Source organism: Mchenga conophoros, linkage group LG7 (assembly GCF_057382185.1).
Source record: "Mchenga conophoros isolate Kocher_MC1m ecotype Shallow Benthic linkage group LG7, M_conophoros_male_GT1.1, whole genome shotgun sequence".
Taxonomy (NCBI): Eukaryota; Metazoa; Chordata; class Actinopteri; order Cichliformes; family Cichlidae; genus Mchenga; species Mchenga conophoros.
Window position 1 is genome coordinate 16,832,122 of NC_140532.1, and position 25,564 is coordinate 16,857,685.

Consider the following 25,564-nt stretch of genomic DNA (forward strand, 5'->3'; position numbering starts at 1 on the left):
TTGGTTCAGGTGAACTGTGTCACCGTGTGGAGGCTGCTTGGCTGACTCACTGTCATACCGAGGCCCACAGACCACACACAATTCATGGAGAGGCACACACACACACATACACACAAGCAAAAGGGTAGACCTCCCTCCTTGCTGGTTGGTTTGCGCCCCACCATGAGGACGCCACAACAGAATCCACTTGTGTTCCATCTCTGATCCAACAGGATTAATTACACAAACAACAGAAGCCGTTTCCCCCTGCTTTCTACGCTCCGCGGGCTTCCTCGTGTTGAGCATGGTGTAGTCAATCTTTACTGGGAACAATGGAGATTGCATTATGGTGTATTTTCTGGAGATATGAATACAGATGTGAGCTTGCCTATGCTGCCATCTTGTGATTGCATCTGGACAAGTACAGGATGCAAACAAGGTGAACTCGAAGAGAAACCCTTTATTATTTATTTGACGCAACACTGTATCGTGATATCGAGTTAAAGGTAAATGAAGACCTTTAGGAGAGTCGATTTTAAATGTTGGTTGCACAGTCTGAAGTTTGCCGGGAAGAAAGTTTTCAGCTCTCAAATATCTAAAGGGCAGCTACTCAGCTGAGAGCTGCGGTGATCGAAAAGAAAAATCCTGACAGCTGCTCAGACAGAGGAACCAGCAGTGGTCAGAAAATAGCTGCATGATGAAACTATGGAAATGTAAAACGTAAAAGATGCCTCTTGCAGAGCCCGCGAAGCATCTGCCAGCACAGCGTGAAATCAAATAAACCAAATCATTTTCATCTGGAAAGTTAGCAATTAAATCTTTATTAGGTCTGCAAAGACTTACCAAAAAAAAAAGGTTAATATAACAAAAAAAAGTCAATTTTGTCATTCTTAAATCATACAAAACCATACTGTATCACACTCTAAACACTGTTACTCTAGCATCTGTTTAACATTCGTGTACTTGTGCCATTTGGGGGTCGCTCAAGGACTTCTGAACCACAGTGCTGCCCCCACACCCGTCTGAATGTGGATGCATACCTGTGAGTGTACACGCACACATCATCTGAAGTTTAAACAATAATTTGGCACAATAGCTTCTCTGCCATCAGTAATTCTGTAAGCAAATGTCCTTGCAGGTTTTCTTGCATGTTTAGTAGATTGTGATCCCTGCTGAAGAGCAAACAGCGGTGCCGGAAATGAAGCACTGAATGATGCATGCACATGAGGAGGAAAGCGTGGAGGGTCAAAAGGGATGGAGTCTTTTTGTCACTGTTGCTGTTGTTTTTATGGTACAGCCACTTTGTACGGGCTTCCTGGCACGTTATCGTCGCCCCATTTAACAATGACGGTGTAACTGCCCTTGTCCTTCACGGTATAGGTGACGTTATAGAGCTTGTTGCCCATGTGCTTGACGTAGACCTCCTCACAGGGAGCATGGGGTCCGTGCACGCCCACCATCAGCATGTTGGTACCTGGATGGAGCGGCAAGAGGGAGATTTAATGATAGTGGTCTACAAAAGCTGGTGGTTGTGCAAGTTTAAATATTCTTTTATTCAGCCAATGAAAAGAAAATGTATGATGTCAGAGAGGTTTCCTAAAATGACAAAGTAACAGAGAAATATTCCTCGTTTCTGCAGTTCATCATGACCTCTGTGATCACATTGTCTTGTGTTTTTTATACATTTTTATACTCTTTTCAGGAAATTAGACTTTATGTTTCTTGCGTAGCATTAAATATTCGAATATTACACTAAGTTTGCAGCTGTCTGCCGAAAGAAAATGAGCAATTTAACATTTACCAGCCATCTATGATGATGATGTTAACAAATTATTTGGTTGAGCCCGAAATAAGTGAGGGAGGTAGTGTAAAAAAATATAGAGAGCTTTGATTGTATCAGAATTTTAGGTTTTTATGATGATTTATTAATGTATTAATCCCTGACTCTCTTCCACAGTTTGTCTTTTGTCTTTTCTTCCTCCCTTCACTAGCAGCCGGTCACAGCATATGGATGCCCCTCTCTGAGCCTGGTTCTGCCGAAGGTTTCTTCCTGTTAAAAGGCAGTTTTTCCTTCCCACTGTCACCAAGTGCTTGCTCATAGGCAGGTGACCTGATTGTTGGGTTTTCACCTTAAAATATAAAACACCTTGAGGCAACTGTTTTGGGGAATTGAAACTAAATTTGGACTTTTATATTGTGAAATATGTAAATCCAGATCCCACTCATTCACTGCATAAAAAACCTGAGATTACTGAGGTCATAGCAGCTTAAAACTACGTGTTAACATACGGTTACAGTGTGAATCATTTAATAAACCTCACTTTGGTGTCTGTATATACCAGTGCTCAAATCCTGCTTTTTTTCTGTATTCACGCAAAATATGTTCGATCTCTATCGCCTCACCTGCTGTGCTGCAGTCGACAGTAAAATTGTTTTTCTGCCCAACCAAAGCCTTGGACAGCCCTGTTCCACGACAAACCACCTTGCTAGCATCTGACGTCATTTTGGATGAGGTGGTAGAAGAGGAGGAGCTGTAAGCACCACCCACTTTGGATGTTTTGGTAACCGTTTCGACCAAGACGGAGGAGGTCTCGTGGAGGCTGTGTCCCCCAGAAAGCCTCGGGCCTGCGGGAGAGAGAAAAAGAGAAAGAGAAAGAGAAAAAAAAAGTTATCTCCAGCCATCATGGCTTAATCCAGACATTACATAACACACTGGGTATTGACAAAGATATGAGGGAGGAAAAGCTGCTGTTTATAGGGAGAGTTTTTCCTCAACGGAAACATTCAAGGAAGCCCAAATTGGAAAAGATTTTATACCACTTTCAAATAAAGTGAACTTTCAGGGACTCTTGGGAGTTGTTTTCAAACTTGAAAGCATTTTTATGTAACACTAATAAAAAAAAATGGGAATGTTTTTTTTCCGTCAGCCAGTGACAGGAATATATTGCTGCAGTGCAAGAGAAAAACAGCTTTTATCTAAGATGAACACGGAGAAGCACACACGTGGAAGACGTGACATTTTCATTACTTCTGCACTTTTCAGAGATGCACTTATCTCTCAATCGAAGACCTATCATGCAGATATATACTGTCAAGCAAACCTGTTATTTTGGCTTTGAAAGGGCTGCCCACTATGTGCTGTGGCCCGCCGTATTTGATGGTGATGAGATAGTTGCCGGGTGCCATGGGTGTATAGGTGATCTTATAGCCTTCAGGACACTCCCGACAGTCCATCTTGACCTTGGACGGCCCGTCGATGTTGACCGACAGAGTGCCGGAGCCTGCGTTACAGGTTTTGACCACAAACTCTGAGGGTACACCTGTGAGAAGAAAGATGCAGATGTTTGAAGGGCTTCCCCCTTGTTGCAATTGTGCAAGAATATTAACAATAGCAGGAGCACATGGTGGTGAATGGCAGTGAAATGCACCTGTGGTTCCCCCTTGCAGTCCAGGGCCATGTGCAGTCACCATGCCAGGGTCTCCAATAAGCCCTGGATCTCCCACTCGCACTTTGAATGGGCTCCCAGGAATGTGGCATCCATTGAACTTGACATCTATGGAGTGAACTCCGTTCTCTCGTGGAATGAAGCGGATTGCACTCTTGTCTAAAAACACAAGAGGAGACATTTCTGCTCTTATGCTCACAGATGACGCGTTGAAATGAAAAAACCTGAGTTATCTCTGTTGTGCAGCCTACTTAATGCTAAAAGCTGAGGGTGGTGCATACCGCTGTCAAGCTCGGTGACATAGCATTCCTCAGAAGAGCCAGAGGGGGTGTGGACTTTGGCATCAACCACACCTCGGGCGCTGTTGCGCTGCACCATGAAAGATGCCTCTTGGTTCACCTTCAAGTCTTTCTCCTGCAAAAGACAGGTAATAATAGGATCACAAAATGTGTGTGTGTGTGTGTGTGTGTGTGTGTGTGTGTGTGTGTGTGTGTGTGCGTGCGGCCCACACATTTAGGGACACAATGTGTGTGACTCATCATGCCTGAACGAGAATAGATAGAGCATTTGCGTGTGAGAGGCAGAAAAGGTCAAAGATTACAGCGAGGCGTTTAGCGTTTTTTGCCCCACAGATGGACAAGAGGTCCTAGCAGACAGAGATAGCGTGACATTTTAAATGCTGCTGTTGCACTTTACCTGCCTTTTTCATTTTCTAGTGCGAGAAAAAGTGCTCTGAAGTGGCATTTCAGTTAACTAAAAATACATGGTTTTAGCATCGTTGGCAGCTGTTACGGAGACTATGAAAGCAAATAAAACAACATCTGTCTGCCACTGACACCGATATCGTGAGCTGTCAGAGGTATCTTTATCTTCAGCTCACAATTTGCTTTCTTGCTTTCGCTCAGACGGAAACACAATCACAGCAGAGCAACTGAGTGCTCACATAGCACAGCTTGTGATGCCCCACATTACAGAGGGACAGTTAATCCAGCCCTTCATCACTGGCCAGCATCGCAGTATTATATTCATGGGTACTGCTCCAGCGCTGGCATTCAATTACACTTCAAGGGCAAAGTGCTTTTAGAAAGATCTGCAACCAATCGCACATTATGTCACATGCCATCTGCTATTCTACCTTGATATTCTGTGATTGCGTATCTATTTTGTCTGTGATAGCTGCTGAGACAAATAATTAATGTGACTATTGACAGCTGCGTATGTGTGTGTGGAAGTGTGCATATGTGTGCGAGAGCTAACCTGAAGGCTTGTGACAGTGAGCCTGCGGGCCTCGTCTGACAGTGTAGCAATCGGAACGATGAAGGGGCTGTCAGGGATGTGCTCGTTGTTGAACTTGATTGACACCTCGTAGTCACCTGGGGAGGCAGACAGGTTATTTACTTCCACCATCAAATGAAGTGGAGGAGGCTCACAGGAATTACTGAAAAGCTTAGCAGCTCAGAAACAAACACACACACACACACGAGTCGCACTGCTAAAACATGCATGAGGAAAATACCACGGCTGTGTGTGATAGAAGTTCTACCTGGTTCTTTCACTATATAGGAGACACCGCAGGAACCATCTTTTCTGTCCTCAAATGAGATTTCAGCCTTGCTGGGCCCCTCCACGGCAATGGACAGGCCACCAGCACCTGCCTCTCTGGTCCAGATACTAAATTCAGCTAAAGATGATAAAGTAAAGGAGAATGTTAATCTTAAGGAAGAAGAATGTCAAAACACAGTCATTCCCGTTAACAGCATGGCTGTTTACAAACAGGAAACTCACAAGGCGCTCCAGCAACGCCTCTCTCCAGCCCGGGACCGCCTGCGCGGACCTTGTGTGCTCCACCCTCCCCCATGGGACCCACGGTGAACTGGAAGGGGCTACCGGGGACGTGCTGGCCTCTGTACTTGACGTTGACTGTGTGGGGTCCGATTTCCTGAGGGATGAAGCGCACACTGTAGGTGCTGCTGCCTCCATCCACGATGTCGGCGTCCACTGTTTTCCCACTGGGGCTGGTCACCTGAGCTGTCATGGCCTGGGAACCACTCTCAACTGGTAAAATGTCAGATCAGAAACAATCCAGGATATATATAATAGGCATAGAGTACATCGGTGATTTAGCAGGCAGCTAAAGCTGGATTCAGAGCTAGACTCACCCTCAGGTCTGGCAGTGATGCCGGCGAAGCTGCTGAGACTCTCTCTGCCTAGAAAGTCTCCAAAAACATCTCTGAATGGGCTTCCTCTTCCTCCCACCTGAGTGCTCTCCTCCACTCGTACTTCCCTCTTGGTCTCTCCACCGCGGATTTTGCTGATCTCTGTGCGTTCGGTGCGGGTGTAAGTGTGGCTGCTGCGAGTGAATGTCCTCGTTAGCCTCTCCTGAGCTGAAACCATCTGGAACCAGTTTCCTAGAGCAAGGAAGAAGCAGTGAGAGTATAAATGTAAAAATACCGTAGCTTCATTTATTTAAAATCGCTCCCCGTTGTTCCTCTGCTCTCTAACCATTTCTAACTGGCTTCTGTGCTCACCTGGGATCTTAAGGTTAAGCCCGCATGTGCTTCCCACTGACGCAATGGATGAGGCCTGTCTCTTCCTAGTAATACTCTCCTTGATCCTTCCCTCTCCGGTCACCTTCACTGTGAAAGGACTTCCTGGAAAGAACACGCACACACACATATGCAGATTTAATTCATTTTAAGATAAAAAAATATCCTCTTTTTTTCCCAAAGTAAAAGATTCTAACCTGGGATGTGCTTTTCTGCAAACTTGATGTTAACAGTGTAACTTCCAGGCTCTGTTGGGCAGTAGGTCACCCTGCAAGTCCCATCCTCCACATCTTCACAGTTGATGTCCACTTTGCTCGGACCCTCAATTGACAGTGCCAGACCTCCGTAACCTAGGCAACAGATTTGACTGTTTATTTGCTTCTTTTTTGTAAAACTATGTCTGTGTGTCATGTACCATTTAAAAAGCATACCTGCATTCCTAGTATCCACAAAGAATTCAGCCATTTCAAAAGTGTGTGCCTCCACCAGGCCTTTACCGAAAGCCTTCACCCTGCTGGCCTCACCAATCTCTGACTGGCCAACCATGATTTTGAAAGGACTGTTGGCCACATGCATGCCATTCTTCCTAACGCTCACTTCATGCTCACCAACCTCCTTAGGAGTGAAAGAGATGCCTGTGGGCATAAAAAGAAGGGTCAGAGGAAAGAAATTCAATGCGACCAACCTGGGAAAAAAAGCCTAAATCCGTCAGGTGAATCTTATCAATCTTCTACTCTTCTTAGTCTTTGTGTAACAGGAAAATTAATATCCCACCGAGGTGTCTGTTGGGCAGTCTCTTAAGTAGGCACGGCTCTTCGTTGCCAGATGGGGCTCTGATACTGGCAGTCAGAGAGCTCAGATCAGTTTCTGCGATCTTTAGGGACACATCGGCCGCTGTGCCGACATTCAGCTGGGATGTTCTGGTTATGGAGTCATCCCCTTAATTAAAAAAAGAGATGATTTAGATCTTTGTCGAGCCATAAATGCAAGTGATAGTTTAAAGATTCAATATATACATCTATGTGTATAGTGTATACATATTATAATGTACTTCCTTACCAGTGATCTTGGCAGTAAAGGGACTGCCAGGAATGTGCTTGTTGTCAAATTTGACAATGATATTGTAGTCTCCAGGTGCTGTGGGCAGGTAGGACACAGTGCAGGTGCCGTCTTTGTTGTCCTTGCAGGTGATCTCAGCCTTGGAGGGGCCCTCCACTGCTAGCGACAGACCACCTGAAAGGGACACAAAAAAAAAACTTCCGCTATGTATTTTTTCTTTTCAGTTGTCTCATAAATATCACTAAAAAAAAAGCGTATGTTCTGCTACCTTCTCCTGCATTCTTCGTGACCACTGTGAAAGTGGCAGCCTTGTTGACCATGCCATAACTCAGACCTGGGCCATAAGCAGTCACCACTCCACTGTTCACTGCATCCACAAAGAACTGCAGAGGGCTTCCTAAAGAGTGCATAACCATCAGCAACCAGTGATTAATACTGCATTTTATATTTTTAAATCTGGAGCAAAATTAATCAATAGCACTAAATTCCGATCCATCCATCCAACATGGTGTGCTGCTGACCTGGTATGTGGTTTCCATCATATTTGATGTCCATTTCGTGCAGGCCTTTCTCCGTGGGCTGGTACTTAATAGTGATTGTGCCATCCTTATTGTCAGTGATGTGTGGGCGAGCAGTCTTGCCAGAAGGCATCCGCACTTCACCTGCAGAGGCAAGACGGTTAAATGTCAGTGACCTAAAAAATAAGATATTTTGTGGGCATGTGTGTGCAGACTTTTTGTGTGTGTTTGTCACACCTGTGATTTCGCCTTGCTGTGGTGTGAAGGGGACGAGAAAGTTAACGGGACGGAAGAGAGGATCCACAGTATCCCGGGGAACGACTGGCTCATTTGTGGCCTGTCAAGGAGCAAGAAAAAATGAACTGTTGGTTTCATTCGACTGAATGTCAGTTTAAAAGCACACAGAACTGTGGCAGCTAGCGAATAATCCTTTACTCACCATCACATGGAAGGGGCTTTTAGGGATGTTTTGTCCCCCAAAGCGGATGGTAATTACATATTTCCCAGGTTCAGGTGCTGTATAGTAAATGTCAAAGGTGCCATCGTGGTTTTCCACCACATCCATGTCCACCTCCATCCCCTGTGGGGTCAGAACCTTGCAGGTCACCTTGCCTTTCCCAGCAGCCTTGGCATCCACTGTTATAACTGTATCCTCAGAGGTCTGCAGCTTTTGCAGACTTGCTGTTAAGGACAGAGAGGAAAGAAGGATAAGTGGTAAAATGTGCTGCATTGATTCCTGTAAAGTCTTCCAGCAGTGCAGTGCAGATATAAAAGCAAAGCTTTGGATACTCACACACGCCATGTCCTCCAATAGAAACTGCGGAAATAAAAAAAGAGCATGATGGTTAAAAAAACATGAACATTAAATTAAAATTGCTGATAATATTGTTATTTATCATAAGTATTTTCCTACCTGTGACGCGACATTTGCTGGCATCTCCTGTGGGCAGAGACTGGATACGGTATGGGGAGTAAGGGATCTCATCTCCTCCATATTTAATGGTGATAGTGTAGGGGCCAGTAGAGTCAGGCACATAGGAGACCGTGTATGTGCCATCCCTGTTGTCCTGGATGGTTGCATTCTTTGGCTTTCCCTCTGGGTCCTGTGACCAGACATTTCATGTTATTTTACATAGTGTCTTATTGTTTAGAAAATACTGTGTAATAGGAAGGAAAACCTACCAGAATCTGCACAGTGAGCAGTCCCTCTCCAGCGTCACGAGCATCAATGGTGAACTCAACAGGCAAGCTAGCGGGCACACCTTTGGTATCGAGACCAGGGCCACTGGCACGTACTTTACTGGCGTCGTGCCCAGGCTGAGACATTACCTTGAATGGACTGTTGGCGAGGCCAGTAGCAAATATAATTACATTTTCAGTGTGACAAAAAGGTAGAAATGGGACACAAAAATGTGTTTAGCGCTTCTAAATCCAGACACAAAGAGCAGAGATTTAAACAAGACATCAAAACAAATTGCCTGGATTACTCTTATACTCAGACTCTACCTGTGTGGGACTTCCTGGTCAGCATATTTGACTGCTACAGTGTACGGGCCATCCTGGGCTGGAGTGTAGTGAACTGTGTGGGTTCCATCACCGTTATTCTTCACACCAACAGGCTCCACGGTCCCTAGAAATAAAGACATGCCACATAATTACTGCTATTTGTCACTCACTTGGTGCATTAATGACAGTTTTTCTTATTAATAGAGCCCATTCACACCTGTTGGGCCATAGAGTTTGACATCCAGTGGGGCCTGTCCAGCCTTGGTGCAATCCACAGTGAAAGTCTGAGGAACATGGGCTCTCACTCCAGCGCCCAGACCTGGACCTGAGCACTTTACTTTGCTGGGATCCACGGGATCCTTAACTGGCACACGGAACGGACTGCCGGGGATCGGGTGACCTCCGTAGTTAATATTCACATCGTAGTCTCCAGGAGTGAAGGGCACATACTCCACACTGCAGCTGCCATCTTTGTTGTCCTTGCAGGATATTTTTGCCTCTGAGGCTCCTTCGATGGTCAGACCCAAGCCTCCTGTACCAGCACCCCTGTGACAGAAGCAGACAATTTAAAAAATGTTCACACTGGGGTTCTAATATACTCTCTCTCTGTGTTTTATCCACAAAATACAGAAAAAGAAAAACATTTTAAAGAACATGCAAATATTCTTTATATTCTTTTGTCTTATATGTGGTTCAGCAGTACCTGGTCTCCACGGTGAAACAGTTTGGTTTGTTGGTTATTCCTCCCTCCAGACCCGGTCCAAAGGCACGGACCCGGGTTGGATCACATCCCTCCACCACAGACACTCTGAAGGGACTCTTAGGCACCGGCGCGTCATTATACAGCACTTCAATCAGATGCATCCCTACACACAAACGAATACATCACTTACAGGTCTGACGCCGAACCTCTGTGTCTGCTTGTTTTTAACACAAGAATATATATATATTCTGTTACTGCTTCTTAAATTATGGGCCAGACAAATTCCCTTTTAGGTAGGTAAACATCTGTTTATTTATAAAAGACACTATCAAAAGCGCAGACGCTCGGGTGAATGTACAAGGCGTTACATCTGTTCCCTATTCATTATTCTGTTACAACATTTTTCTGACAGAGCCCTCTCAGTAGGCCTACACACCAGATTCCCAGCCACACTGCTGTGATATTAGAGCATGTCTGGTGGTAGAGAAGTGCTCTGTGATATCTTTGCTTTGTGCTATAGGTCTCTATTAATATCCCCTGTCATTCCCCTGCTGTACTGCTGTGTGCAGGCAGCCTTCAGCACACATACATACCTGGTTAAGAGCTTCTGTGCGCACTATTTATAAAACAGAGCCTGTCTGACTCTCTGCTTCCCTGCTCTCTGCCCCTCACATCATTGCACCACTGCATCATTCTGTATTTATACCCCCCTCTCTCTCTCACTCGCTCTTTCTTTTCCATCTCTTTAGCTTTATTCCCAAATGGCGCCCAATGCAAGCAACTGTTAGCGATTTTTTTCTGTCTGTATGAACTCTTTCACATGCCCTGTCCATGTAAAATCCTCCATTTATCTGCATCGGGTCAAATCTGGACATTTTTCACCACAGTTTATGTATGATCTAACATAATGACTGCTCCTACCATCCTCGAACGCCGTATATTCCACTCTGTAGGTGCCGTCTCCCTTGTCAGTAATGTAGGTGTCTGTATTGGTGCCAGAGGGGTTGATAATGTCAACCTTCACGTGATTTCCTCCAACCTTGTTGAGGGCGCGCGCATCCACAATGAAGTGGGTTGTGACTTCTCTGAGAACACCTAGAGAAGAAAATAGGCCTTCAGGTGCTGAGATATTAGATATCTTTACTAATACTTATTTCTGGGCAGTTGGCATATATGTTAAGGCGGTAACGACCAATAAAACAAACCTTTATGTCTATAATGTAATGCAGTGATTTATTTTGAGGTGATTTTGTCATGTGTACCTCTGGGCTCCACTCCAGGCCCGTAGACGTGAACACCCGTGGTGTCAACAGAGGGCTCGACCTGCAGGACCTTTGGAAAGTGGGGAATCACGTTTCCGCCGTACTTGATCGTGATGGTGTGTGTGCCGTGGAAGGGTGGGATGTATGTGACAGAAAAGGTGCCTTCAGCCGTTTTCTGGATGTGCACTTCCGCCTTAACCCCAGTCTCTGACACAATCTCGATAGTGAGCTCGCCGTCGCCTGCTCTGGTACAGTCCACAGTAAAGGTCGCTGGTTCACCCGCCTTGGCCCTCTCTAGACCGGGCCCACTAGCCGTCACCTTGCTGGGGTCAAAGGCTGGGCGGACTGCAGCTTTGAAGGGAGAGCCTGGAATGTGCTGCTCTGCAAACAGGATGTTGATGGCGTACTCGCCGGGCTCAGTGGGCAGGTATGCGACTGAGCATGTGCCGTCACCGTTGTCTTGGCACTCAATTTTTGCCTCGCAGGGACCTTCCACCGTGAGGCCGAGCCCACCTGCACCAGCTCCTTTTGTGTCAATAGTGAATGGAGCTGGTTTACCCACAACCCCTCCCTTCAGACCTGGGCCGAAGGCTCGCACCTGTGATGCAACAGTCAAGTTAGTTTGCGGGAGATGGTAGAGAAACATGTCTTCATACATAGTGCAGAAATCTATACAATTTTCATGATCTTTTACCTTTGATGGATCAGCAGGCATTACTGCTTCAACCCCAAAAGGGCTTCCCATCACAGGGTTCCCATCATAGCTGACATCAACCTTGTACTGCCCCTCTTCTGGGGGAATATACTTCACACTGTGAACGCCTTTGGCTTTGTCTGATTCCAGCTTGCACGGGATTGGTCGGCCAGAGGGCGAGGTCATCTTCACACCTACGTTGCCCTGCCCACCAGCGTCCTTTGTGTTAACTGTGAACTCCTGATCCTTTCCAACCTCCACTTCTGCATGAAAGAGCACAATAAATTTACATAAAACATGTAATTATACAGTTAACTGGACTATAGATGTGTGATGGGTTATAACTTACTGGTATCTAATCCCTCCACTTTCACTTTTCCAATATCCATAGCTGGCGACACTGTGATGTGGAAAGGGCTCTTGGGAATGGGATCTCCTCCGTGAGTCACGGATATTGTCATGTTGCCCTAAAAAATAAATAAAAAAATTTAAAAAACACCAGAAGAAGAATGAGTATTTAATAATGCATGGCACTACTGTGAATAATTCCTTTTCTAATCTAACTGGACATCGAGCAGAGGTCCGCTGTACCTGTTGAAGAGCCGTGTACTTGACAGTGTAGGAGTAATCGTGGTTATCGATGATCTCAAAGTCACGAACTGCCTCTCCTGGGCCTGACGCAGCAAAATGCACCTCAGGCTTGGCCTTGCCAGCTCCCTTTGTGTAGATATTGAAGTGGGTTGGAGTGCCCACCTCCACACCTGAAACGCACATGCGTCTTGTCAAATTGTTCTATTACTTTGTATCAAAGCTAGAGCATTAAAGCAATGTAACGGAAGTGGTTGCGAATGTAAATACCTATACAGTGTAGATGTCACGAAAGCTCACCTGTCTTGTTGAGGCCAGGCCCTTCTGCTCTCACCTTTCCAGCATCGTGGGAAGGATCCACTTTCACTTTGAACGGACTTACTGGAATTTCCTGGGGAATACAATTACCAAGTAATGAAAATGAAAACTACTGATAATTTTACGGCCCGGCCCCCTCAGCTCAGGCAAAAACTGTTTTCTTACCTGATCTGCAAACAGCACCATGATGGTATATCGGCCTGGACCGGGTGGAGTGTACTTGACAGTGAAGGTGTCATTGTCATTCTTGATGATGTCAAAGTCGATGTCAGCCTCGGCAGGCCCAACCACCCCCGGGGCGCATTTTATTCCAATGCTGATGTCCCCTAACGGTGCATAACAATGAGCACAGTTCACAAAGGTTATTTAAAAGTTGAGCGTGTGAATATATTGAAGCAGTCACTCAACTCCTCTGGCTTTATTTATAAAATACTGTCATCCATTTCAAATAAATTCAGCTTCACAGATTCACTTATTCTTCTCTTTCTGTGCTCTACATTTTTTTTACATTTGCATGGTGCAGCACTAGTTTCTTTAGGGTCGACTAAACTTAGGAGTGTTTTTGTAACCACCCACATCATCTCCTTGTTCAGGCTCACCTTGCCCAGCCTCACTGCAGTCCACAGTGAAATATGTTGGCTCGTTAGCCTTGAGCCCCGTCTTCTCTACTCCGGGCCCATAGACCTTGACTCTGTCTGGATGAGAACCCTCTCCAACCAGCACCTAATGAATTCACAGTGTACTTGAAGCAGATGCAATTGATTGAAGTACAACCACTGCAGTCCTCTTATTTTGTCTATATCTGGTGAAGTATCATCCTATTAAATAGACTTAATTTCGAGAGCGGTATAAAGTCATGTGTGCGCGCGTGTGTGTGTGTGTACATCTACAAGTCTCTTACCCTGAAGGGGCTGCTGGGCACATTGACCTCGCCCCAGGTGATGATGATGGTGTGTTTAATGGGCTTGACAGGAGTGTATACACAGTGAAATGTGCCATCTCCCCTGTCAGTGATCTTGATGTCTATGGTGGAGCCTTCAGCATCCTTAGTGGATACAAAATCTTGTCAGGTCTGGCTTGTACACCCCACATGAATATAAGTGACCCACTCCTATGAATGCAAAACAAGGATTCCAGGCCATACCTGTGCGTAGATCTTGAGTTGACCCTTCCCAGCCATGCGGGCGTCAACAGTGAATTCGGCCGGTTTGTTCACAATGACACCAGTCGGCTTCAGGCCTGGACCATAAGCTTTCACCTTGAAATACATTATTTGGGATGCAGTTGAAGATCTCGGCGATGTGATTTGTACTTTCTCAGTTTATAAGTGATATCAGCTAGAATTACCTTTTCAGGGAAAACATCATTGGCTGCGGGCAGAATGTGAGCCATGAAGGGGCTGTCCTTGATGTCTTCATCGTCACAAATGACATGGACAGCATAGTCACCGGGCTCGGTGGGCCAGTAGCGTACGTCACAGGAGCCATCGCCCTTATCATCACACTCAATTTTAGCTTGTGATGGGCCTTCAATCGAGAAGCCTGAGAAAAATGAAGCATTCACACGTATAAAGCTCAGATTTAAAGCACTGAAGAATGGTATTACTTTTCTTTCATAAGAGCTTGCATAACCTGCACACATCTTACCCAGCGTTCCAACTTCAGTGCCAATGGCCTCTACCACAAAGTCAGCAGATTTTCCCACCATGCCAGTCTTCAGACCAGGACCCCAGGCCCTCACCTTCTGAAAACCTGCCTCCGCACCCACCTGAACTTCGAAAGGGCTGCGGCACACAAGAAGAAAAAGAAGTATACACAATATTACCTGGCACAAATGTGATCGCGCATTATTAATGAATCGCTGAAGGCAACAATAGGACCCTACCTGCGTGGGATGGGCTGGCCTCCCCAGGTGATGGTGATTGTGTATTTACCAGGTTTAAGGGGGTAATATTCACACTCATACACGCCGTTCCCCACATCTCGCACTTTCACTTGCTCCTCTGCTCCAGCTGAAAAGGAATAATATCAGCTCAGACGCATTTTATGCATTTCGTTTTGTTGTTTAGTGCCGTATCATACGCGTATGTGAATGCAGACAAAGGGCCCAAACAAAGGAAATCATTCTAAAAATGCACGAGGAGGAGTGATGCAGAGAACAGAGCTGTCTGACTCACTTGGTCCTTTGACTGAGACGCTCAGTGCACCGCTGCCGGCTCCCTTGGTGAAAACTTTGAAGTCTGCAACCTCCTTTACTCTCACACCTGTAGGCTGAAGCCCTCTGCCAGTAGCTCTGCAAGCGTTTGGGTTTATGGCTGAAAGGAATAACAACAAGTGTGAGAAAAATATTCAGCAGCCAAAAAAAAGCAGAGTAGCCAAGAGCTGATTGCAGCAATGTTAGTAGCAAATTCCAATTGAAGTGTTGAAGTGGGATTCCACAAATGTTGACAGACTGAACCTGTAAATGAGAATGATGCTTTCTGCAGCACAAATTTCAGTGCAGTGCTGCACAAAATATTGACACATTACGGGGCATCAAGGAAGCATCCGGCAACATTTCAGTCAGTCACTCTGAAATGTTGAGGGCAGGCTTTGAATGGAATATTGGCTGAGGCAAATGCAGCCATGATGAAAACAAACATGTCGACAGCACAAGCACAGATATTTTAAGAGAGAGGAGCAAAGACAGGCAGGAAGTGGCTGAAATTCTAACTGGGAAAAACTGCAAACTATGTGTACAACACTGCATTTCCTCTCTCTCTCTCTCTCTCTCTCTCTCTCTTTCTCTCTGAACATGACTAAACCACCAAGCTTCAGGACACGGGACAATAGAGCAGGCGACCAAGCATGGCATAAAGCCACGGCACCAAAAACTCAGAGGAAAGCACAGAGGGGCATCTGCAGGGCCTGGCGCACAGGATTGCACTGTGTCAATCTGGCTAGGCAAGAGGCACAAGCTCCTCCAATGAGACAATACTAACTTGGACGGTCAGGTTTTGGGGGAGGAGCCCCCGTCGCACCCTTCGCTCCAGGAGGGGTGCGCACTGACTGAGGAGTTATCGGCAGTGGCGCTCCCTTGGGAGGAGCAACAGTTGGAGCTAGAAATGACAAATAGGAAGGATTATGGACTTTACAGGGTGGCTGTTTCCAGGATAAATAAAGTTGACTGCAGACTGTGATGGATTGATCACCGCGACACTTACAGCACGGTAAGAAATCAGATTTGTGTGACACTAATTTACAACACAGACAGATGGCTCACCCTCTGCGATGTTGACAGTAAAAGGGCTCTTGGGGATCTCCTGGCCTGCGAAGAGCACATGAATCTTGTGAGGGCCCTCCAGAACAGGACGATAGGTGCAACGGAAAACACTGTCCCCTTTGTTTTCCAGGATGAGCTCCACCGTGTCCTTTTTGCCTTGAGGATCGACGATGACCACACTGACATCGCCATTACCAGCACCTACGTTTGCCAGAAAACCATTGATTATTGGAGGACTGTTGTTTTCTATATGATTTCAGTAAGCAGTGGGTGTTTTTTTCATGCTTACCAGCTGTGTAGATGTCAAAGTATGTGGGTTTGTTTGCCACATTGCCTGTGGGCTCCAGACCTGGTCCCCTGGCCTGGACTTTGCTCGGGTCCCCTAAAGCTTTTGCCACATTCACTGTGTACGGGCTCTTGTCAATGTCCTGGCCTGCAAACAACACTTTCACCTAATGTTGAAGGAAAAAACAAGACAAATTGAATACAGAGTCCGTTTTATCCTGTCGTGACCGTGTTTATAGTTAAAACACATAATAAATATTGCCAGTGGGCTCTCACCTTGTGAACTCCCTCAACTTTAGGAACATAGGTGACAGTGTAGGTTCTGTTTTTGTCATTGTTGGGTTTTACTTTTGCCTGAAGAACAAAAAAGTCAAAGTGAGAGACATTTAGTCAAAGATGAGCCAATTTTTTTGTGTTGTTGCAATGGTCACAATGTAATATTCATAAACTGTATATAAAAGCTGGCCATATCTTCAATTTCTGAAAAGTGACACCAATGTGTCTGCCTTCAACCAGCGCTCTTTCTGATTACTAGAGGTGGGAATACCCATACAACCCACGGTACTCAGCATATTGCAGTTATTAGTATTTTGCAATGGATGATTAGGATAACGGTTAAAGCTAAGTGTATCCAGTGTTTGTTGTGTGCATTCGAGCTGATTCAATGTAAGTTTACTCAGCTCGCATCATCTCAGGATGGTGGTGTATGAGATGAGCCCTCTTGCTCACTGTATTTCCAGGGAACTTAAATGTATTTGATAAAATATCGAGTTTTTTATCGACACAAAGTTGCCAGACAAAATATTTTCCCTGCCCCTACGACCTACTGTTCTGTCTGCTATGAGTCCATATTCAATTCAGTTCAATTTTATATACACCACAACAGTTTCCTTAAAGTGCTTTATATTGTAAGGTGGAAACCTCAACATTCAGACAACCCTCTATGAGCAAGCCCTTAGCGACACTGGCTGGAGTGAGGGAAGGGAGACGGGACAAGGACAGGACAGGATATGGGTGAAGTCACTGTAGCTACACCCATCTTTTATATACAGTCTATAGTCAGATTAGGCATCTACAGAGTTAGAAAATCTTGCCTTTCCAGAACTGAGAGGCATGACAGGCTTTACACTTCTCCTTGATTAATCACGCTTACTGCCTGCTGCTAATGCTTGTTAGTGATTTCCACATACGTGTGTATAATACTGGCTGTCGTGTGTTATTCCATTTGACAGTTTCACCTAACTACACCAGGAACATCGTTCCTAATTTGCTTTGGCATGTTGACAGTTGTATACAGACAAGCAGTAGAAAAAATCTCACAGAAGTGACAGAACTTCCACGGAAAACTAAAAATATTTCCCATCTATGTTTTTCTGCTGGGATGCAGCTTTTGTTTTGGTCCATTATGATGAGACGCAGCAGTAGTCATACACAACACCCATTTTTTTGGTTTCAAACCAATGCCCCAGTGTCACCTGGATTAGGTCATTTCTGGGCTGACAAAGTGAGGTCTAAATTTAGCATTAGGGTTAATAATTCAATAATTTGACTGATAATGGCACTAAAGAAAATGTAAACCTACAGTTTGGTACCCTGTACCTTTTTCCTGAGGGCATCATCTCATACTCGTTATGAAGGATGTGATTTTTGTCCTTAGTAATTTTCAGAGCCTGCTTTATCACTGACTCTTCAAATACCTCCTGGAGGGATGATGAAGGGGGCATGCCAACTATCTTTCCAGCCCTTTAATCAAATTTTGAATTTGGGGCTCTGAGCTTGACGAGCTTGCCAAACAACCCTTGGGTATCATGTATGACTCGCCTCCTCTTTGTGTCCCTCTGGATCCTCCACGTAGACCAGGACTTCACCACTGCCAGCTTCCAGAGTTTCCACAGTGAACACAGCTGGTTGCAGTACCTTGTTTCCATGAGGCTCAATGCCTGTGATATAAATATAGAAACACGAGGCATGTTTTTTCTTTCTCATCAGAGCAAACAAATAGGCCCCTCTAGATTACAATTATCCAATTAATATAAAGCATTGAGCTTACATTGCTGTGCAAGGCAGGCAAATGCAGTGAGAGTACAGAAAATAAATTTTTTAATGCAATCGGATAAAATATGAGTTTCTTTCACAAAAGCTTGGGGCAATGCAACACTTACAGACAACCAAATGCAACAAAGTGATGCACCACCAAAAAAGAAGTATTAAAAGGTTTCCCTGAGGGAACACACTTGTGTTACTGCTAAATTATCTATACAGTAACAGTACCTAGCATCACTGTTTTCAAGACTGAGAAGGTGAACATTCATTATTCATGTCATAGTACTTGTACGAACTGTTGTGAGCTGTTCATTCATTCATGTTGGGATGCCCACCTGGTCCATAGGCTTTGGCCTTGTTTGGAAAAAGCTGTCTGGGCTTGAGAGGAGCTCCAGGCTTCAGTTTTGCCTTAGGGAACTGAGACAGGTAGGTCATCACCGAGTGCTCGTCCACATCTGGGTCGACAATTTCCTCGGGGGCAATCACCTGAAGCGTAGAAATCGGCCAGCGTTAAAGCGGTTAGTCACACAAACTGGCTGACCTTTTCTGTGGGAAAAATTTGGTGTTCATTAAAAAACTGTTTTCAATTACAGACGACACGGTTTCGCTTTTAAGCAAAGACCACGATGACAGCTGTGACCATAAAAAGACAGCACGGCTTTATTTATGTCTTAATTAAACATACTGTCTTTTTTGCAACAAGGGTTTTGGGTTACTCTTTATACACATTTGCCTTATTAAGTATAGTGCAGTGGGATTTAATGAGGATTAAAACTTATTTATTCCCTTCACCCCTGCTCCTCTCCACCCCTTTAGCACTTGTTTGCCTGTCTATCACACACTGGCACAAAGCCCTGCGCCACACTGGTTATATTTAACCTCAGGACAGCAGGGTTAAGGATTGTTGCCCTCAATAAGCCAGCAAGGGGGGGATTTATTCTGAGCCAGACCTCTCCCACATCTCCTTAACAACACCACAATGGAATCCAGCCCCCAGCCCTGCAACGCCATGACATACAGCCCCTGGCTATCTCACCAATGCTAAGCCTCATGGAGAGTAACTAACCCTGTGCCTTAGACAAACAAGTAAACAACGCGCACGGTGCACATTTCAATACGGAGACTGGGTCTTACAGACGGGACTGAAAATATCGCACACTTCACATTGTTATTCTGATGAACGCAGGCATATTTACACCTCAGTTTCAGAGGCTGGCTCGGAAGGTGTTAAGAAATCTCACACCTCCACAAATTCACAAAATGAAACTCCTACACACTCACTTACTAAGAGCTACAATAAACTAAATGGAAATATTAGACCTGAGCTGGGTAATAAATATTTCATGGCATCCTCCAGCATAATCTCCCTGGAAAAAACTTTGGTCTCTTTATAGTTCTGTTGTTTTTCCCCCCACTTCAGTGTTGCCTTCCATGTGTATGAGATCTGTTTGCATTTGCAAATTAGGCTTCGGTTTAATCTGCCAGTAGTTGGTTTGTTCTCTCTGAACCTATGTCCCATGAGTATAGCTAAGTTGCCAATCAGAAAACTGAAGAAACACTCTTGCTTTTCATGTTGCATTGTTTCATGAGATCAGCCCCACCCAGCTGAGCTGCAGTACACTCAAAGGCAGTTTGTTACTGGCGTCTATCATGCATCTTACCTGTGGCACACCCAGCCAGTCATCAGCCTGTTGCATGGCTTCTCTGGCATTCTGCACAGGCTTGTTTGGGTCCCAGTCTGCCCAATCCGGACACAAACCTGACAGGACGCAAAAAGGCAATTTAGCTCTGGAATGACTGACGTAGGCGGTGTTAAACTGCACATGGTATAATAGGGCCATTTGGGTTGTCACTACTATCTCTCCAACACCTCTAACTACAACAGCGACTGACCTTACCCGCACTTCTGCTCTACAATCTCTCAGGACTGTTCAAAAGAAACAGCTTCGACAGACGCAGTGGCTAGCCTGCTCTGTGCCGCTAATGCCTAAATTGGATTAGTGTTGGCAATGGAGTGGCCACTCACTCAAAAGGCCCACGCAGGCACACCACAGAATACCATTATCCAATTAGTATGGACAAAGAACTATTGTATTAACAGGGTTGAGTTTACATGTGTCTAAAAGCAAGTTTTTTTCAGCACAACGCAAAATAAACCTTTATAAAAATGTCACGTGAGAGATGTCAGGGAGTTCCTGCCACCATGCTACGCTTGATGCTTTTAAGCCATGCCGTAAAGGCCATTTTAACACCAAAGGAGAAAAGAGCATCTATGCTTTAGTTGTATGAAAACTGGACAGTAACAGAAACTGTAGCTAACTGCATGTCAAACAGGATATCCTGTTGTTCAAGGTCAAGGTAACTAATGAACCAGCTCCTTGTACTTTGGGACGTGAAGTGGAAGCAGAGCCTCTGTGTTTTGGTTTTTCAGAACAGAGCTAGTTTCATCAGCTACCCTGCTGTATTTCGCTGACAGGACCTTGTATGGTCAGGGTTGCAGCACAGTGTTTGAAAGATGCGTCTCCCCAGATCAATGGCTCATGTAAACACAGTTAAACATGGTGTTGTACACTTCTCTTGCTACTCCTCCACCTTTCGCTCTGTAAAGCACAGCTAGAAGTGGGTTCTCTAGTGTTCATTGCTGGACACAGAAGCCTTAACTGGCAGAGATTCACATTGCGGCCTTGTGGTCTTTGGATCTGTGGCTTAGGCACCTCCCTGTGACAGATTATTCTGCATTTTGATGCAGGGCCAAGCATCCCCCTTGACAGAAGAGGAGGAATGATGCCCAAATTTGGGGGTGTTGTGTAGCAGCAAAGCTATAAACACTAAAGCTGGGCCTGGGCCTCAGGGCCTGATACAGTGAGGTTGAAGGCTTCAGTGACTGTGGGACAGCTGGCGGGGACATCCTCCGGTCATCAGCAACCTCTCTGCAACCCCATGACACTACCTGTTCTCCAGAGACAGATTACACTGGCTGACGTCTGAATCTGAAACGAGATGCGTGTTTGTGTGTGTGTGTGTGAGTGTTAGACAGAGAAAGAGTAAGAGAAACCAGGCCCCGATTTCTAAATGAGGAGACGAATTCTCCTGAGGAAGTGATAGCGTTTCAAATGGGCACATGCCCGACCTCAAATTCCACTAAGAAAAACTGCCACGCAACAAGCCTGTCAACAGACGCTGTGCATATTCTGACTCAGCGCTTGCACGACCTGACCTGTAGAGTCAGTCGATGCCACTACAAGCTTCTTACCAGGGGCACAGTTGTCAACCAGAGCTCCCAGGGCTTTGCCATCCCGCCAGTCACGGTTGAAATTGTTGATTGGCAGCTGAGGCACCTTGTTCTGTATCCAGCCCAACAAGCGCTGCTTCGGGGTCAGCTTTTTGGCCTCCTCGTCGTCCTCGTCATCCCACATGGGCATGGAGATGGAGTAGTGGAGGATGAGAGTCCAGATAAGACCCAGGATCAGCTTTAGATTCCCATCCACAATGGCTTTGCTATCTGTAGTTGGACAACAGTGACAGCGGAGTTCATGAGGATTTAGAACTTGCTAAAAAAAATCAACACGATAAACTTTCAATCTCTGTTTTCATGCTTATGGGCCATCCTGATAAGATACTAGATAGATTTTAGGATAGTAAGATGTAAGCATAAGTGTAATCTATCAAATAGTGCTCCCCTGGCATTCTGCAGAGTTGACCAGGCTATTTTGGGTAAAAATATAAACAATGATGATTGACTGCTGAGAAGACAAGAATCTAATGCTCTTCCCTGTCCCCCACCACTCACCCCACCCCCCAAGTCCCTTTCTCTCAGACAGCTGTCTGGCTGAGGACCCCTGACAATCTGTCATCCAGTCACAATGGTAGTCTGAAGATAGTGACAGCTGAGGATATGTGGAAACGGATCCCTCTCTGCATAAATACCACTTGGATTTCAATTACCTCCTGAACTTGTTGCGCGAGAGTGCGATAAATCAAATAGATGGAGATTAGATTCATTGACAGTTAGCGTGCGGCTCATTTCCTGAAGTTCATGACGGGAAAGTTTGTCAAATAGCTCCCGATAACATCCACTCTAATTTTCGAACTTCAGCCATTTAAGCCAAATAACCTCCGACGAGAGGCAGGACTTTAATGTGTAATCGACTAATCTCATTTGATACACCCCACTTAATTCACCGAGGCTTTAATAACGAGGCGCCTCTGATGCCAGTTGTTTATCACAAGAGCGTTTTATTGAGACTCTTCTAACTTTTCATAGATCTGCACCCCCCGACCCCCCTCTCCCCCCCCCCCCCTGTCAGAAGGCAGTGTTTGATGTGTCGCTGTCTGACTGACAGAAGCAGGTGGCACAATGTGGCACAGTGTGGTTTTGATCCCGCTGTGTCCGGCACCAGCGTGGTCAAAGAGACAGCCATCAAATGGCATCTAGTTACACATGGTGACACATGAGCATCTAAGCCCGAGGTGATTTGTTTTTTTATGTTATTATATATTTTTCTTTGTGTCTCTGGGTCACTGTAATGAGGCTGAGACATTATATCGAGACGGCTGCAGTAACCCCATAGCGCTGCATGAAGGGAGATGGTGCTAGGAAGCAAAATGCCAGGGCTGTTATTATCACGCCCTGTTTCTGTCAAAGCAGTCTGACCTAAAGTGTGTCTGTACAGCTGCGACAACTGTGCCAGACACACACAACCATATTAACTCCTAGACACAATATTCAGGACATGTACTCTGCTAGACTTTGAGGTAATGCCTGTGATTGCGGCCTGTTCTTCCCTGTGATGAACAGAACTCCTGTGATTTGAGAGATGAGTGTTTTCCCCCGGTGTCATCGCGCACACCCGTAGTGCTCTTTCATTTGGACACGCTGTGGCCTTCACAGTCCAACGGCCAAAGCTTCAGATATGCCAGGAATTTCACTCAAGTGTGTGGCAAGGATCATTAGACACCAGAGCACAGAAATGTAATAAATACTCTCATTTATAAAACACAGGGTTGTCTACTGTCAGTATGGTGAAGCCATATGTCATCTTAGTTTTCATTTAGACCTAAAATTCTCCTCCCTGCTTGTTAAATATCTTTAAGAGGTGGCTTTCTGTTCACTCTGCTGGAGAAAAGTCTTTCTATTATGACCCTGTCGACGTGACAAAAACATCCACAAATCCACAACAATTTATTGTACCTTCAGCTCTCTGCAGCACTGTCTGATCCTCAAATCCCACCACAGTTAATCCTCACCTCACATACGTTGCTGATGGCTCTGGATAGAAATTGGCTATCAGTAGAGAGCCTCTGTGAGTTCTTTCTGAACCTTGACCTGACGGAGACAGCTGCCTGTGTGTCCGTGTGTGTAGCTGCTGTCCGCATGTATGAAGTGTGTCATTCTCATTAGCGCAGTCCTACTGAATTTCCAGCCCGTAATTTACCACACTGCTGCAGTGCGAGTAAGCAAAAGTAACAGTGTTGAGGCGCCGGGTTTTGGCCCAGGCACAAGTTAATGACCTCAGTGGCACCTCCACAATAATTTTCCAGTGAGCTGGTGACCTCTCTCAGCACTGCCTTCAAGGGGCCTGCAAAAGCCATGTTATTGCTGACTGACACCTGGCCTGATAACATACCAAAATAGAGTGTGTTTGCCATGGTCCTCTGTATGTTTTAGGATCTAGGCGACATAAATTTCTTCTTCATAACTTGTTCCTAAGTAATAGTGGCCTGTTAGGGTTTTAGGACAACAGTGAACTTTCCAAACAGCTAATAGAGCCCAAGGCTGGCTTACCTATTGAGACCAGTTTGATATGCTCTCTGTCCAGGAACTCTAGTGCCACAGAAACATTTTCCAGTTTCATCTGACGGAAGTTGGGTCTGTTGTGGTGCTTTCTGTACATTTTCTTCTGGCTCAAAACTTCCAAGAGCGAAATGAGCTTCAGCCCATCACTAAAATCCTTCTGCAAGTCGGTGACGGTCTTGTTAACGCACTTGAGGTGCTCGTTGCACCACCTGGTGAAGGTGTTCTGCTGGATCTTCTTCCACGGCGCGTCCTCGGCCAAGTCCTTCTCCGTGGCGGGCATCTCGTCCTCCTCCTCTTCCCCGAAATCAGTGGCCTGGTAGTACTGCGGGGGCAGCTGGTCGTCGCCGTAGTTGGTGCTCATCATGATGGCTTTTTCCGCGTCCACTTTTATACCTCGGTGACACTTGTGTGTTGAATTGTGCGCAAAAAAAGAAAAAAACTTTAGCGGCTCGGTGGCAAGCGCGCTCTCGCGGAGGAAAGTTCAAACTCGGATGAGTTACACACAAAAAAAAGCAGCTTAGAGATTTTTCGGATGTACGTGCGAAGAAGCCTCTGGTGTCAGTGATGGATTAAATGATCCGAATCACAACGTGCAAGACAGCTGGTCGTCTGTTTTGTTTTTTAATTGGCACCCTCCTGATAAGTCGTCCCTTTTAATATGGCCCACGGGGGGAAAGAATGTCGCTTTTTCAAGTTTCGTGGCAGGTGAGCTGGAACAGCACCGTTAAGAGTTCCCTCTGTTTTAACTTGAAAGTCGGGTGAGGAGAGAGATGGGTTTATAAAGGACCCCCCGGGCCACGTCACCCAGCGTCTGTGATCATAGTCTATTTGCTAATCCACGCGGATAACGGGAGTCGGTTTACGGGGAAGATGGGCCAGTGATTGGTCAGACATTAGGCAGCGCAACAGTTGTGGCATGCTGCTTATTTTTAGGCGCTCCTATTTGGGCTGTTGAGGGGGGGACGGCTGGGGCTTGCCGATTGTTGTGAATGTGTTATGCAGCTCGGGGTCCAAGTGGCTGAACCACTGAACTAAGAAAAGAAAATGAAACGTGCCCTGAGTGTCTCAATGGCTCTTTTTTTTTCTAAGAAATACAGAAAAGTAGGGCTTTACATCCTGAAAGTCCCTCATTGTGGCCTGGGACAAAACATCTTAAAGGATGAGGTCACAGAGGTGAAGATGAAGTCGCTGCATTACGTGGGGTTGACTGCTATCTGCCACCACTGAGTGAAATACATCTGTGTGCAGGCAAGCAAAGCTCAGAAAAGCTCGTGAGATGATGGTTTTGAGTTATTGTCTCTCTCAGCTTTCAAATTTCAAATTTTAAAAGCCAACCCCTTTGTGGGTCAAGGTTATCCAGGCTACATGAGTAGAGTTTCATCTCCAGCTCTGATCAGTGACAGCACGATATCAGCACCTGATGAACAGTGTGTTTGTGAGAGAGAGAGTGGGAGTGTGTGTGTGGACAGCATCAGCTCACTGAAAAATTGATTATCTGTATTATAAATGAGTAGGTCAGAATAAACACCAGGCTTGCAGCGGCTTCAAGGATTGTGGTG

The 25,564-nt window shown here is 45.5% G+C and overlaps 1 protein-coding gene across 1 annotated transcript; it reads right to left on the minus strand.

Annotated features, from left to right (window-relative positions):
- Positions 1 to 779: 779 nt before the first annotated feature.
- On the minus strand, positions 780 to 24,761 carry LOC146569913 (filamin-C-like). Its single transcript, XM_085282587.1, has 46 exons — positions 23,994 to 24,761; positions 21,462 to 21,710; positions 19,870 to 19,967; positions 18,544 to 18,694; positions 17,987 to 18,105; positions 16,442 to 16,519; positions 16,170 to 16,332; positions 15,881 to 16,081; positions 14,796 to 14,933; positions 14,504 to 14,630; positions 14,266 to 14,402; positions 13,967 to 14,160; positions 13,764 to 13,877; positions 13,521 to 13,664; positions 13,219 to 13,342; positions 12,785 to 12,945; positions 12,602 to 12,692; positions 12,305 to 12,474; positions 12,063 to 12,180; positions 11,714 to 11,976; positions 11,020 to 11,617; positions 10,679 to 10,852; positions 9,758 to 9,920; positions 9,272 to 9,600; positions 9,055 to 9,178; positions 8,731 to 8,887; positions 8,462 to 8,651; positions 8,342 to 8,365; positions 7,988 to 8,229; positions 7,786 to 7,885; positions 7,552 to 7,692; positions 7,299 to 7,427; positions 7,031 to 7,204; positions 6,746 to 6,910; positions 6,403 to 6,606; positions 6,169 to 6,321; positions 5,954 to 6,076; positions 5,585 to 5,833; positions 5,211 to 5,480; positions 4,969 to 5,106; positions 4,683 to 4,798; positions 3,707 to 3,839; positions 3,408 to 3,584; positions 3,081 to 3,299; positions 2,383 to 2,604; positions 780 to 1,453 (listed from the first exon to the last, which is right to left on the minus strand). Exons 1-46 carry the CDS (start codon positions 24,367 to 24,369, stop codon positions 1,266 to 1,268), a joined length of 8,118 nt encoding a protein of 2,705 aa, XP_085138713.1. The 5' UTR covers positions 24,370 to 24,761; the 3' UTR covers positions 780 to 1,265.
- Positions 24,762 to 25,564: the final 803 nt, after the last annotated feature.

What these genes read in the sequence shown, in the direction of transcription:
- LOC146569913 (XM_085282587.1), bottom strand. Translation starts at nt 24,369, where the DNA reads ATGATGAGCACCAACTACGGCGACGACCAGCTGCCCCCGCAGTACTAC. An exon ending in CTTTGACATCTACACAGCTG is followed by an intron (nt 16,082 to 16,169) that starts GTAAGCATGAAA and finishes TGGCAAACGTAG; the next exon opens with GTGCTGGTAATGGCGATGTC. An exon ending in TACTGTCAACATCGCAGAGG is followed by an intron (nt 14,934 to 15,880) that starts GTGAGCCATCTG and finishes TATTCCTTTCAG; the next exon opens with CCATAAACCCAAACGCTTGC.